The following is a 14,299-nucleotide window of genomic DNA, read 5'->3' as shown; positions in this document are numbered from 1 at the left end:
CCCATCCTCTCCCACTCCCACCCCTCTCCTCTCCCACCTCTCCCACCCCTCTCCTCTCCCACTCCCACCCCCTCTCCTCTCCTCTCCCACTCCCACCCCTCTCCTCTCCCACTCCCACCCCTCTCCTCTCCCACTCCCACTCCCACCCCTCTCCTCTCCCACCCCTCTCCCACTCCCACCCCTCTCCCACTCCCACCCCTCCCCACCCCTCTCTCCCACTCCCACTCCACCCCTCCCCCACTCCCACTCCCACCCCACCCCTCCCCCACTCCTCCCCCCTCCCACTCCCCTCTCTGAGACTCTCCCCCTCCCGCACTCTCGTTAATGTTGGGACCGGTTGAGAAAGGAACATATGTTCAGAGCAGAGGGCGATATAGGTTTGGGCTGTTGAACACACACCTTTATTGCAGGTTTAATATACACACAACGGACGCGTTGAGATAGAATTTTATTTTTAATATGATTTTTTAGAAATGCATTAAATAAATTCATAAAAATAAACGTCTTTTTGTTAAATACATAAATACAGTGACCTCGGTAAAGTGACCATTAAGGAAGGAGATATAATTTGGGAGGATGAACCATTGAGAGGGAGGGGCTGATCACAATTATTGGGGTTAATATTGGCCACAAGAGCGCTCCCTCAGTACTGTCCCTCCGACAGTGTAGCACTCCCTCAGTACCGTCCCTCCGATAGTGCGGCACTCCCTCAGTACCGCCCCTCCGACAGTGCGGCACTCCCTCAGTACCGCCCCTCCGACAGTGAGGCGCTCCCTCAGCATTGCCCCTCCGACAGTGCGGCACTCCCTCAGTACTGCCCCTCCGACAGTGCGGGGCTCTCTCAGTACTGCCCCTCCGACAGTGCAGGGCTCTCAGTACTGCCCCTCCGACAGTGCAGGGCTCTCTCAGCACTGCACTGGGAGTGACAGCCTGGATTTTTGTGCTGGAGTCTCTGGAGTGGGACTTGAACCCATGACCTTGGGCCTCAGAGGCTACGCACTGAGCCACATCCGAGACTGAGCAAAGAGGTGCTGAGGGCAGAGAACGTTATCGATGAACGCGCACAGAGTTATTTCCAGCCAGTGAGGAGCAGTCGATCACCGGTCATGTGGCCGGGAGCAGCTGTGTGAATTGTACTCTTCTGAAAAGCACCCGCTATTTGTGGATAGTCCCTAATCAGGTGCCTGCTATGTCCAGTGGCATCACCGTGTCGCGTGATCTGCTCAAGTCTCGAACTCTCAACCTCCTGACTGTGAGACGAGAGAGAGAGAGAGAGAGAGAGAGTGCTGCCCACTGAGCCCTGGGGTGTGTCCTGTGCGTACGTATCTGTCGGTGTGCCCACCTCTGTGGGTCTCTGTGTCCAGCTCCGTGTGCACACATGCATGCTCGAGTCCAGCACGTCAGAACCCCCCCGCCCCCCACAATATCAAACCTTTGGTTGCACTGCACCCTCTGGCTCCTCCGTCGCTCTCGAGGGAACTCTTTCCCTCCTGACGGGATCAACCCCCCCCCCCGCCTCACAACATGGTATTTCCCAGCACGGAGTTTTGTGAATGGCGGTGGTTGAAACCACTGGGTGGGTGGGGAGTGGTGGTGGGGAACGGCCCCATTGGCTCAATGGGTCACAAAGGCCCCCCCCCCTCTCCCCCAGCCTCCCCCCCCCGGGTAAAACGAACAAAATTAAGCGGAAAAACACACATCGCAAAAGATGGACAATACGATGCCATCTCGGCCCACAGTCATCCTTCTCGGCCTGTGTCTGACCGATGGGCTTTACCAATCCTTGTCCGGAAGCGGTGCATCTTGGGAAGAGGCCAAGATGCGAAGAGCTGAAGGCGCGACACATTTGAACGGTCCGAGCTCGGCCCATCGCCTCCAGCTCCGCAAAGCCTTCCCTGGATTACGTTAGCCGAAGATGTCCCGGAATGGCTGGGCCCCTTCGAAAGGCCCCCTGCTCTCCAGGCCCATCGCCAGCTTTGCTCAGCGGGTAACGGTGGAGCACGAGAAGGGATCCGCCGTTCCCCCTCCCCCCTCGCACGTCCAGGCACCACTTCACACAGCTCTGCCGTTCAAACTTCCTGCCGTACATCACCCCAGCTCTGCTCACACTGTGTCGGTGCGAAGGCCGCAAATCTTGCTGTATCTCACACCTCGCACCATAACATCTGTACAAAACACAAAGGGCGGGTGTTAAAAGTCAGCGGTTTAACCCTCAACGCTACTGGCAGGCCCTTGAGAAACATCTGGCTGTTTCTGGCTCTCAGGCTGTGACAAACACTAAACACAAAGCAATAAAACCGGTGCTCGTGTCACAAGGTTAACGGTAAATGACTGACTCAAACGTCCGCCAAAAGACAAATTGATATAAAACTGTAAACACTTTAACCCGTGCTTACTCTCTCCGGCTGTTTGTTTTCCCTCCTATTCTTTCTCTGGCTTTCTCGATATTTTTTTTAAAACTTTAAATTTAGATCCTGCCTTACCGATTGTTGCCGCCATTTTACCCTCTCTGACCTTTCACCTTCCCAAGCTTGCCTGTCTCTCTGACCCCGGCAGCTATTTTGAAATTGCAAGCGGTTATAAATTGGGGAATAGAGTACAGAACCCAAGGAAGTTCTGGTAAACCTTGATAGAACAATGGTCATCCCTCAGCTGGAGCATTGGGTTCAATTCTAGGCACCGCACTTTAGGAAGGATGTGAAGGCTTGGGGGAGGGGAGAGAGGAGATTGACCAGAATGGTTCTAGGGACGAGGGACTTCCGTTATGTGGAGAGACTGGAGAAGCTGGGGTTGTTCTCCTTGGAGCAGAGAAACATAGAAACATGGAAAATAGGTGCAGGAGTCGGCCATTCGAGCACAGGGGGTGATGGGTGAGCGGGAGTCGGTTCGAGTTAGGACATGGGGCAGTGAGCACAGGGGGTGATGGGTGAGCGGGATCGGTGTGAGTTAGGACACGGGGGTGATGGGTGAGCGGGACTGGGTGCGGGTTAGGACACGGGTCAGCGAGCACAGAGGGTGATGGGTGAGCGGGAGTCGGTTCGAGTTGGGACACGGGGCAGTGAGCAAATGGGGTGATGGATGAGTGGGACTCGGTGCGAGTTAGGATACGGGGCAGCCGAGTTTTGGATCACCTCCAGTACGTCGGGTAGAATGTGGGAGGCCGGCCAGGAGTGTGTTGGAATAGTCAAGCCGAGAGGTAACAGGGGCATGGATGAGGCCTTCAGCAATGGTAGATAAGGCCTCAAATAAACCAAACGTCCCAGAGTCGTTTCCCCTCCCCCGCCCTCAGCCCACAAAATCAGTCAGACTTTCAACACTGCACCAACAACCTACATTTATATAACCACCCTTCACGCAGTAAAAGTCAGCAGAATGCTACCTGGACCCCAAGGGTTAAGTTACGAGGAGAGATTACACAAACTAGGGCTGTATTCCCCAGACTATAGAAGGTTAAGGGGGGCTCTGATCGAAGGTTTCAGGATATTACGGGTGGTTGGGAGACGATTCCCGCTGGTTGGGGAGTCTGGGACTAGGGGCACAGTCTAAAGATTGGAGCCAAACCCTTCAGGAGTGTAATTAGGGAACACTCCGACACACACAGGGTGGGAGAGGTTTGGAACTCTCCTGCAAACGGCAATTGATGCTGGGTCAATTGTTAATTTTAAATCAGAGATCGATATATTTTTGTTAATCAAATTTATTAAGGGATACGGGTCAAAGGTGGGTGTAGTGTACGCCCCGAGAGTATGGTCACAGGCTGGTGGCGCTGTTGCATTGGGAGGGGCTTAGCCAGTCACATGATGTTCACAAGACTCAATAAAACCCCAGCCAGTTGGGTTCGGGGGATCCACGATGGGGCAGGTGGTTGTGAGCCTGGTGGATGAACCGTTAATGTGTCGCGTGATTGTTAAACCTTTGCTAATAAACCAACTAGTTCTTAATAGCAATGTGTTGCTATAGATTCTAAAGCAAAGAACCCACGGAGCAAATACATTACAGCGGGTGGATGGAGTTAGGTCACAGATCAGCCGCGATCTCATTGAGTGGCGGAGCAGGCTCGAGGGGCTGAATGGCCTGCTCCTATGTAACAGGCTCGCGGGGCTGAATGGGCCTCCTCCTGTTCCTGTGTAACAGGCTTGAGGGGCTGAATGGGCCTCCTCCTGTTCCTGTGTACCTAGGTCCTAAGGCATTTCACGGGAGCGTGGTCAGACAAGAACTGGCACCGAGCCACCAGAGGCTTGGTCAGAGAGAGAGGCGGAGAGACTTAGGGAAAGGGTCCCAGAGCTGAGGGCCCTGGTAGCTGAAGACACAGCCGCTGATGGTGGAGCCTGGGGAGCAGGGCAAATGTGCAGGAGGCCAGTCAAGCTGAGCGAGAGCAGGATACAGCACCGAGGGAGGGCAGTGGGCCCAGCATGTCTGTGGACCCCTCGCCCCTCCTGTACTGTGGAGCCAGGTCCACGAGGAGGTGGTTTGTGACAAGCCCAAATCTCAATTCCCAATCGATCGGAGACCATCCCTGCTCCCAAGTCAGCCCTGACCATCCCCAGTGTCCCGGGGTCCGCTGAACGTCGTTAATTCACCCCCCCCTCACGACCAGAAGGTTGGCCTCACCAACTCGTGCACTGCCCTCCATTCACAGCGAGGCGGAGGGCAGGACAGTCTGCCTCCATCTCTCGGTTAGCTCACCTGGCATCTGTTGTGTGCACTTAAACTTGATGCTGGCGAAGAGGATGGCAGCAGTGAGGAGCAGCGCGATGGCAGACGCCAACAGGCCCAGTGCCAACCATTGACCTGCTGTGACCTCACCGGCCGAGTATCTGTGTTGCTCGTCGCAATCCTTGCAATGCAGCAAACCTCCAACCCCAGGCCCGACTCTGTGGCCCATTCTCGCCCCTCCGCGTCCTGACGTTGTGGAGCCTGTAAAAACAGCACTGATTATCGACCCAAGTCAGCAACACGACCGTCAGTCCAAAATCTTCACGTCAACAGCCAGCATCCTGCCGGGAACTTGCTTTGCAAGTGGGATTCTAACACGGTGCTTCACGCATACCATAACGCGATAGAATCGCTCGGGAGAGACTGTTCCCGGGGGCAGGAGGGTCGGTAACCAGGGGGACACAGATTGACGATAATCGGCGATGGAACCAGAGGGGGAGATGGGGAGAATGTGTTCACGCAGCGAGTTGTTGTGATCGGGAACGCGCTGCCTGAAAGGGCGGTGGGAGCACATTCAATAGTAACTTTCAAACCGGGAATTGGATCAATACTTGACGGGGAAACATTCACCGGGCTGTGGGGAGAGAGCGGGGGGATGGGACTGATGGGATCGCTCGCTCACAGAGCCGGCACAGGCTCGATGGGCCCAATGGCCTCCTCCTGTACATTTATATAGCACCGTTCACAACCACCGCACATCTCAAAATGCTCCAAAAGTGTAGTCACTGTTGTAATGTGGGATATGCGGCAGCCAATTTGCGCACAGCAAGCTCCCACACACAGCAATGTGATAATGACCCAGATAATCTGTTTTTGCGATGTTGGTCGAGGGATAAATATTGGCCCCAGGACACCAAGGAGAATTCCCCTGCTCTTCTTTGAAATAGTGGCCCTGGGATCTTTTGTGTCCATCTGAGAGAGCAGACAGGGCCTCTGTTTAATGTTCCAACCGACAGTGCGGCGCTCCCTCAGTACTGCCCCTCCAATAGTACAGCGCTCCCTCAGTACTGCCCCTCCGACAGTGCGGCACTCCCTCAGTACCGTCCCTCCGACAGTGCAGCACTCCCTCGGTACTGCCCCTCTGACAGTGCGGCACTCCCTCGGTACCGCCCCTCCGACAGTGCGGCACTCCCTCAGTACCGCCCCTCCGACAGTGCGGCACTCCCTCAGTACCGCCCCTCCGACAGTGCGGCGCTCCCTCAGTACTGCCCCCTCCGACAGTGCGGGGCTCCCTCAGTACCGCCCCTCCGACAGTGCGGCACTCCCTCAGTACTGCCCATCCGACAGTGCGGCACTCCCTCAGTACTGCCCCTCCGACAGTGCGGCACTCCCTCAGTACCGCCCCTCCGACACTCCCTCAGTACAGCCCCTCCGAAAGTGCGGCACTCCCTCAGTACTTCACTGGAGTGTCAGCCACGATCTATGTGCTCGTCCCTGGATTCTATAATCCGTACAATATACACAGGGGCTGTTATTCCCTATAATAGGGACTTTTATTCTCTATAGTACACACAGGGGAATGATGATGCTTACCGGGACTGTAAGTGCCCTCCATAGTCCTGTCTTCTCCCGCCTCGTGTTTGTTTGGAGGAGATGTCAGTGTCATGTCGACAATATTCCTGGGATGGAGACTTGTCCCGGATGTTTCTCCAGCTGTGTTTCTTGTTGTGACAGCCACACGTTGAAGCCAGTGGGCTTGGGTGGGGGGGTTCGGTGTTGGCTGAAGGGTGAAGGTTCTCTCTTGCCCGTGTAGCCCAGGGACGGCCGTGATGGAGGAGCTGGATATTGGAATGGTTGGACCTGCAGTGGGAGGTGCAGGATGAGGAGTTCCTTCCCCGGTCTCCGTCTGCTCTATCCCACCAGTTCGGGCGCCCACCTCACCAGGATCTGAGGCAGCAAAACAGGACGTCACAATTTTCACATCGTCTCTTGAGTGAGCATTGACGGACCCAATCGAGTCCTTTCAACCCCGGAGCATACAGTGACTCTACAAACTCAAACACTCCGGTTCCCTTAGTATGTGAAAATCTGTCCCGCTCAGCCTTGAATAGAACAACTTACATTTATATAGCTCCTTTAGCTGAGTAAAATGTCCCAGGGTGCTTCACAGGCGGGTTACAAGACAAATAAAATTAATTTGAGACCGAGCCAGGTAAGAGATTACGGCAGGTGACCAAAAGCTTGGTCAAAGAGGTCAGTTTTTAAAAGGAGCTTCTTAAGGGAGGAACATAAGAATTAGGAGCAGGTGTCGGCCATTCGGCCCCTCGAGCCTGCTCCGCCATTCAATACGATCATGGCTGATCTTCATCTCAACTCCACTTTCCCCCCCGATCCCCATATCCCTCGATTCCCGTAATATCCAAAACTCTATCGATCTCAGCCTTGAATATACTCAACGACTGAGTCTCCACAGCCCTCTGGGGCAGAGAATTCCAAAGATTCACCACCCTCTGAGTGAAGAAATTCCTCCTCATCTCCGTCCTAAATGGACGACCCCTTATCCTGAGACTGTGACCCCCGGTTCTCGACTCCCCAGCCTGCATCTACCCTGTCAATCCCTGTAAGAATTTTCTATGTTTCAATGAGATCACCTCTCATTCTTCTAAACTCTAGAAAATCTGGGCCTTGTCTACTCAATCTCTCCTCACAGGACAATCCCCTTATCCCAGATTAAGATTCCCACAGGCAGCAGAGAGATCCCCTGCGCCCCTCCCTCATAGAATCAGAGAAATTTACAGGACACAAGGAGGCCATTCGGCCCATCGTGTCCGGGCCAGCCGACCAAGGGCTACCCAGCCTAATCCCATTTTCCAGCTCTGGGTCCGTAGCCCTGTGCACACTTCAAGTGCACATCCAAGTACTTTTTAAATGTGGCGAGGGTTTCTGCCTCTACCACCCTTTCAGGCCGTGAGTTCCAGACCCCCACCACCCTCTGGGTGAAGAACTTTTCCCTCAAATTTCCTCTAAACCTCCCCCTAATTACTTAAAATTTATGCCCCCTGGTTGTTGACCCCTCTGCTGAGGGAAATAGGTCATAAGAACATAACCAATAGGAACAGGAGTAGGCCATACGGTCCCTCGAGCCTGCTCCGCCATTTATCACGATCATGGCTGATCCGATCATGGACTCAGCTCCCCTCAGTACTGCCCCTCCGACAGTGCGGGGCTCCCTCAGTCCTGCCCCTCCGACAGTGCGGGGCTCCCTCAGTCCTGCCCCTTCGACAGTGCAGCACTACCTCAGTACTGCCCCTCCGACAGTGCGGCGCTCCCCCAGTACTGCCCCTCTGACAGTGCGGCGCTCCCCCAGTACTGCCCCTCCGACAGTGCGGCACTCCCTCAGTACTGCCCCTCCAAAAGTGCGGCGCTCCCTCAGTACCGCCCCTCTCCCTCAGTACTGCCCCTCCGACAGTGCGGCGCTCCCCCAGTACCGCCCCTCCGACAGTGCGGCACTCCCTCAGTACCGCCCCTCCGACAGTGCGGCAGTCCCTCAGTACCGCCCCTCCGACAGTGCGGCACTCCCTCAGTACCGCCCCTCCGACAGTGCGGCACTCCCTCAGTACTTCACTGGAGAGTCAGCCACGATCTATGTGCTCGTCCCTGGATTCTATAATCCGTACAATATACACAGGGGCTGTTATTCCCTATAATAGGGACTTTTATTCTCTATAGTACACACAGGGGAATGATGATGCTTACCGGGACTGTAAGTGCCCTCCATAGTCCTGTCTTCTCCCGCCTCGTGTTTGTTTGGAGGAGATGTCAGTGTCGTGTCGACAATATTCCTGGGATGGAGACTTGTCCCGGATGTTTCTCCAGCTGTGTTTCTTGTTGTGACAGCCACACGTTGAAGCCAGTGGGCTCGGGTGGGGGGGTTCGGTGTTGGCTGAAGGGTGAAGGTTCTCTCTTGCCCGTGTAGCCCAGGGACGGCCGTGATGGAGGAGCTGGATATTGGAATGGTTGGACGTGCAGTGGGAGGTGCAGGATGAGGAGTTCCTTCCCCGGTCTCCGTCTGCTCTATCCCACCAGTTCGGGCGCCCACGTCACCAGGATCTGAGGCAGCAAAACAGGACGTCACAATTTTCACATTGTCTCTTGAGTGAGCATTGACGGACCCAATCGAGTCCTTTCAACCCCGGAGCATACAGTGACTCTACAAACTCAAACACTCCGGTTCCCTTAGTATGTGAAAATCTGTCCCGCTCAGCCTTGAATAGAACAACTTACATTTATATAGAGCCTTTAGCTTAGTAAAATGTCCCAGGGTGCTTTACAGGCGGGTTACAAGACAAATAAAATGAATTTGAGACTGAGCCAGGTAACAAATAGACAGCACGGTTCTGGTGTTTGTAATTGTTAGTAACGTAAGTTTTTAGAATTGAACTCTGATGAAATCTCCCGTTTTACTGGCAAAGTGGCTTTTCCACAACGGCACACAAGCCTGCTAAATACTTGTGGTTATGTGCTGAACCTTTCAATGGGACACACATGTTTGAAAAAAAAACTGTTCCAAATGCAACCCTGCAGTCACAATATCAACCAATATTTCGTTAGATACTGTGTTAAAAACCGTTTGGATTCAGATACAGTCGACGGCTTGTATTCTGCAGCAACAGAAGGAAACTGCTCATTGCATTCACAAATTGGTTAATAAATGAATTCCAATACTTATACAATTCTGAAATGTGGGATTACAGCCAAATTACTCTGCGTTTGACGAGTGGTTTATATAAAAAGTGTTCTCCGCAAAAAAACAAAGAGATTACGGCAGGTGACCAAAAGCTTGGTCAAAGAGTGTAGTTTTTAAAGGAGCTTCTTAAGGGAAGAACATAAGAATTAGGAGCAGGAGTCGGCCATTCGGCCCCTCGAGCCTGCTCCGCCATTTAATAAGATCATGGCTGATTCGATCATGGACTCAGCTCCACTTCCCCGCCCCCTCCCCATAACCCCTTATCCCCTTATCGGTTAAGAAACTGTCTATCTCTGTCTTAAATTTATTCAATGTCCCAGCTTCCACAGCTCTCTGGGGCAGATAATTCCACAGATTTACAACCCTCAGAGAAGAAATTCCTCCTCATCTGTTTTAAATGGGCGGCCCCTTATTCTAAGACCATGCCCTCCAGTTCTAGTCTCCCACATCAGTGGAAACATCCTCTCTGCATCCACCTTGTCGAGCCCCCTCATAATCTTACACGTTTCGATAAGATCACCTCTCATTCTTCTGAATTCCAATGAGTAGAGGCCCAACCTGCTCAACCTTTCCTCATAAGTCAACCCCCTCTATCCACTCTATCCACGCCCCTCATAATTTTATACACCTCAATCAGGAGTCCCCTCAGCCCCCTCTGTGCCAAGGAAAACAAACCCAGCCTATACAATCTGTCCTCATAGCTTAGATTTTACAGTCCCAGCAACATCCTGGTAAACCTCTTCTGCACCCTCTCAGTGCAATCACACCCTTCCTGTAATGTGGTGACCAGAACTGCACGCAGTACTCCAGCTGTGGCCTAACCAGTGTTTTATACAGTTCAAGCATAACCTCCCTGCTCTTGTATTCTATGCCTCGGCCAATAAAGGTAACTATCCCGTGTGTCTTCTTAACCACCTGGTCTGCTACCTTCAGGGATCTGTAGACCTGCACTCCAAGGTCCCTTTGTTCCTCTACACTTCTCAGTGTCCTACCATTTAATGTGTATTCCCTCGTCTTGTTAGCCCTCCCCAAATGCATTACCTCACACTTCTCCAGATTGAATTCCAGTGGCCAATGTTCTGCCCACCTGACCAGTTGATTGACATCTTCCTGCAGTCCCAGTGACCACTGTCGCCCTATACAGCGAGTGATAGCCGGCCCTCGAACGTGCACCTCCAGCCCCAGCCCTCCCCTCCCCTCCCTCCGGCCCCCGAGGCCAATGGCAGAATCCCTGCCTCTGAGGCCTATCCCAGGTCACGCAGCCTGGCACTTTCCTGTTCACGCATGGCCGCACGTTCGAGGCCGACTTGCAGAGAGTGGGTGTCTGGGGGGAACCGCCAATTCTGGTCGGACCGTATTCCAGGACCACTCGCCCCTCCCGCCCTCCATTGGTCGTCCAACATGTCAATCATCACGGTGCACCCACCCCAACTTTCCCACGGCCAATTGGAAAGCGATTGGACTCTTGTCCGTCAATCACACAGATTGGTTTTCCCATCCCCGATATTTCAAAAAAGTGATTAAGAAAAAAACATTTGATTGTTTTTTTAATTCTCCCACGGCGTGATTTGTGGAATACTTTGTGACCCAGGCTCCAAATCAGATGGAACCTGGCACTGGGACCAATGCCATTCTTACCTGTGGATCTCGCATCAACAAACTCTTTAATGGCTTGTGCCTTTCCCGATAATATACAGAATCTCTGATTCGCGTTTGTGGTAAATCTGTGACAGTAAATCAGAAATAAATACGTCAAGCTCAATTCTGAAAGGGCACTCGTCAATGTTGTATTGTATTGAAGGGGTGATCTGATTGAGGTATTGAATACCTCACTACTGCCCCTCCGACAGTGCGGGGCTCTCTCAGTACTGCCCCTCCAACAGTGCAGCGCTCCCTCAGTACTGCTCCTCCAACATGCAGCGCTCCCTCAGTACTGCCCCTCCGACAGTGCGGCGCTCCCTCAGTACTGCCCCTCCGACAGTGCGGCGCTCCCTCAGCACTGCCCCTCCGACAGTGCGGCGCTCCCTCAGCACTGCCCCTCCGACAGTGCGGCGCTCCCTCAGCACTGCCCCTCCGACAGTGCGGCGCTCCCTCAGCACTGCCCCTCCGACAGTGCGGCGCTCCCTCAGCACTGCCCCTCCGACAGTGCGGCGCTCCCTCAGCATTGCCCATCCGACAGTGCGGCGCTCCCTCAGCACTGCCCCTCCGACAGTGCGGCGCTCCCTCAGTACTGTCCCTCCGACAGTGCGGCACTCCCTCAGTACCGCCCCTCCGACAGTGCAGCGCTCTCTCAGTACTGCCCCTCCAACAGTGCGGGGCTCCCTCAGTACCGCCCCTCCGACAGTGCGGCGCTCCCTCAGCACTGCACTGGGGTGTCAGCCTGGATTTTTGTGCTGAAATCTGCGGCGTGGGACTTGAACCTCCAACCGCCCGACTCCCCACTGAACCAGGGCTGAAGTACCTGTACTTTACTGTGATGAGCGTTATTTAGGTACAAAGCCCAATACTTACACTAGATACTCGGGACATCTTCCCTGACCGGATAAGGTCACATAATTCTGCAGCTTGTTGAATTCTGATATATTTAATGGTTGCGGTAACTTGGGTTCACAGCATGACCGGCCAGCACTGTCCGAGAGCCTCCCACTGCACACTGTGGATAAAACACAGAGACGTGTGTCAGTCTGGCTTCGATCTGTGTGCCCTGCGGTGCAAGGAAAAGCACTTTCCAAGCAGCAGCTGATCCTGAGATAGTTTACTGATTCGCTCAGCTTTTGAGATTTGCAAAACCTCGGCCGACAACCCAAAGCTTTCTTTCCTGTTAGCGCCGAAGTAATGGAACGAGCAAATCGTGTGTGGAGTCAAGCAACTTCACATTCGGAACAATCACTGAAAGGTGGCACTGTCTTCAAGGTACCCCACCCCCCCATGTCCCCTGTCAACAAGGAAGGATATGCCCAGCTTCCCTCCTCTCCCCAGTCCAAGGAGCTGGCGCTGCACCCGGGGAGAGCTGCTCTGGAGCCATGCAGCCCCGTCAAGTGACTGGGCGGGCAATTTTACTGCGGCAGGCATCACACCCCAAACCCAAGCCTTGTGCCGCCCGGCTTGGGTTGGGGGTGTGATGCCGGCCGCAGTCGAATTGCCAGGGGGCACACTCCTGGCCGGTATGAGACTATGCTTCGGAGCACCTTCAATCTTGGTGAATTTTGTATAAAACTCTTAACTTTCCTGAACTCAACGTTAATTTGTGTCGCGGGGCGTTGTTTTGCGGGCTGTGCAGGGGAGTGCGGGGGGCGGGGGTCTTGCCCAGGAACCTTGGCCCCTCTCAGACCCCGACTGTCCCACCCTTTTACTGCGCTCTGTCTCTCCTCCCCCCCCCCGCCGCCGCCTCGCTGTCCTCCCTGGTCGCCGGTCACATCTCCAGGGGTCTGCATGGACCCCCCCCAAAGCCTCATTCCCTCGCCCCCCTGGGGTGCATCCTCTCCCCACCCCACCCACCCATCTCCCCGGAAGCTGCGTGAACCGGAGATTTTACAAACTCACCCGCTCCCGAGCAGACGAGGAAGAGGCACAGAATCAGGGTCTCCATAGCCGACAGGATAAAAGACAAGTCAACGACTGCAGCACAGCCCGGCGCCGAGAGAGTGCAGACACAGTGAGGCAGATCCGTTCCTTTGTACCGGGGGGGCAGGCACTAGCAGTTTCCATTCACTTGCATCAGACTTGTGCATTGAGCCAATGGCCAGCCGCTACACAGGGGATTACCAGTGTACACCTCACATTCGATTTCCAAACTCAGCCCTGTGCACTGCAAATCTCCCCTGGAAGTTCTGCGGATTAAAGGTGAATCACACCCCCCAAGGCTGCGAGAAACCCTGGGGAGAGGGGAGGGGGGGAATGTCACAGCCAACCTGATCAAAACACATCACTTACTTTCACTTGCAAAACCTTTTGAGAGTCGAGGCATTTTCAGTATCTCGCAGTTGCACACTTTCACAAAAGGCACAGGAAGAGGCCACGAACGAAACATGGTTTAAAACCAGCTTTTGGGACTGACTGGACAGGGGAGGAGGAAAAGGCACCGATTAAAAACAATCTCTGCGACCAAGAGCCAAATCTGTTTATGCCTCAAAAGAAAGGCATTGATGTAATCTAAACCAGGAGCCCGTGGATTGATTGGCCGGAGGGGAAACGGTTCCCTCTGAGAACCACAAGTGTTTTGTATTTAACCCCTTGTAACCTGCATCACACCTGGCCACCAGAGGGCCCACCTGTTGGAGTCCCAAGGGATCCCAGCATCCCTCGGGAGCACAGTATATAAGCAGGTCACCCACAAGGTACCTGCTCTCTGGAACTACAATAAAGGAGCTAAGCTCACATTCGCTCATTACACACAGTACTCAGTCTCACCATTTATTATGAGCGTAACAACAAGTCTGCAAGAAACCAGGACAACAAAGGACCCCATAAGGCGTGCATTTTTGGAGAACAGGGCACTTAAGATAAGGTGTCATCTTTTGCCCTGTCGACTCTGTGTGCAAATTGTGGATAACCAGACACATCATCGCAGCCAGTTAAACAGATCCCCACAAACAATGAAACCGATCCAGACATATTAATGGGAACCTCAGCCCAGCAGGATATTTATTCATGAAATGGATATATAGTATTATAGTATTAGTATAGTATTAGGCAGTCCCTCGAAGCGAGGGTGACTTGCTTCCATGCCAAAAAGTGACGAGTTCACAGATGTTTCAGTGAAGGACCTAATATTCCGGATCCCGAACGACATCCTGAAGGGTGGAAGATGCCTGTGCGTGGATTTTTTTAACGTGGAGTGACCGTTGCACACCAGCCACCACACGGGCTTGACAGAGCGAGGTCTTGGTCGAGTGG

At 53.7% G+C, this 14,299-nt stretch overlaps 1 protein-coding gene across 2 annotated transcripts; it reads right to left on the bottom strand.

Moving 5' to 3' along the window:
• Window positions 1-1,670: 1,670 nt before the first annotated feature.
• LOC139243236 (cadherin-related family member 5-like) lies at window positions 1,671-13,029 on the bottom strand. 2 transcript variants are annotated; one of them, XM_070870723.1, is made up of 7 exons: window positions 12,947-13,029; window positions 11,915-12,056; window positions 11,042-11,127; window positions 8,413-8,766; window positions 6,250-6,603; window positions 4,687-4,917; window positions 1,671-2,165 (listed from the first exon to the last, which is right to left on the bottom strand). In XM_070870723.1, exons 1-7 carry the CDS (start codon window positions 12,990-12,992, stop codon window positions 2,104-2,106), a joined length of 1,275 nt encoding a protein of 424 aa, XP_070726824.1. In that variant the 5' UTR covers window positions 12,993-13,029; the 3' UTR covers window positions 1,671-2,103. The 2 variants fall into 2 exon arrangements, with proteins under 2 accessions (XP_070726824.1, XP_070726825.1); XM_070870724.1 differs by lacking the exon at window positions 4,687-4,917.
• Window positions 13,030-14,299: the final 1,270 nt, after the last annotated feature.

Source organism: Pristiophorus japonicus, unplaced genomic scaffold (genome assembly GCF_044704955.1).
Source record: "Pristiophorus japonicus isolate sPriJap1 unplaced genomic scaffold, sPriJap1.hap1 HAP1_SCAFFOLD_1636, whole genome shotgun sequence".
Classification (NCBI taxonomy): Eukaryota; Metazoa; Chordata; class Chondrichthyes; family Pristiophoridae; genus Pristiophorus; species Pristiophorus japonicus.
Note: the sequence above shows the minus strand (reverse complement) of the source record. Positions and strands in the feature narration are given on the sequence as shown.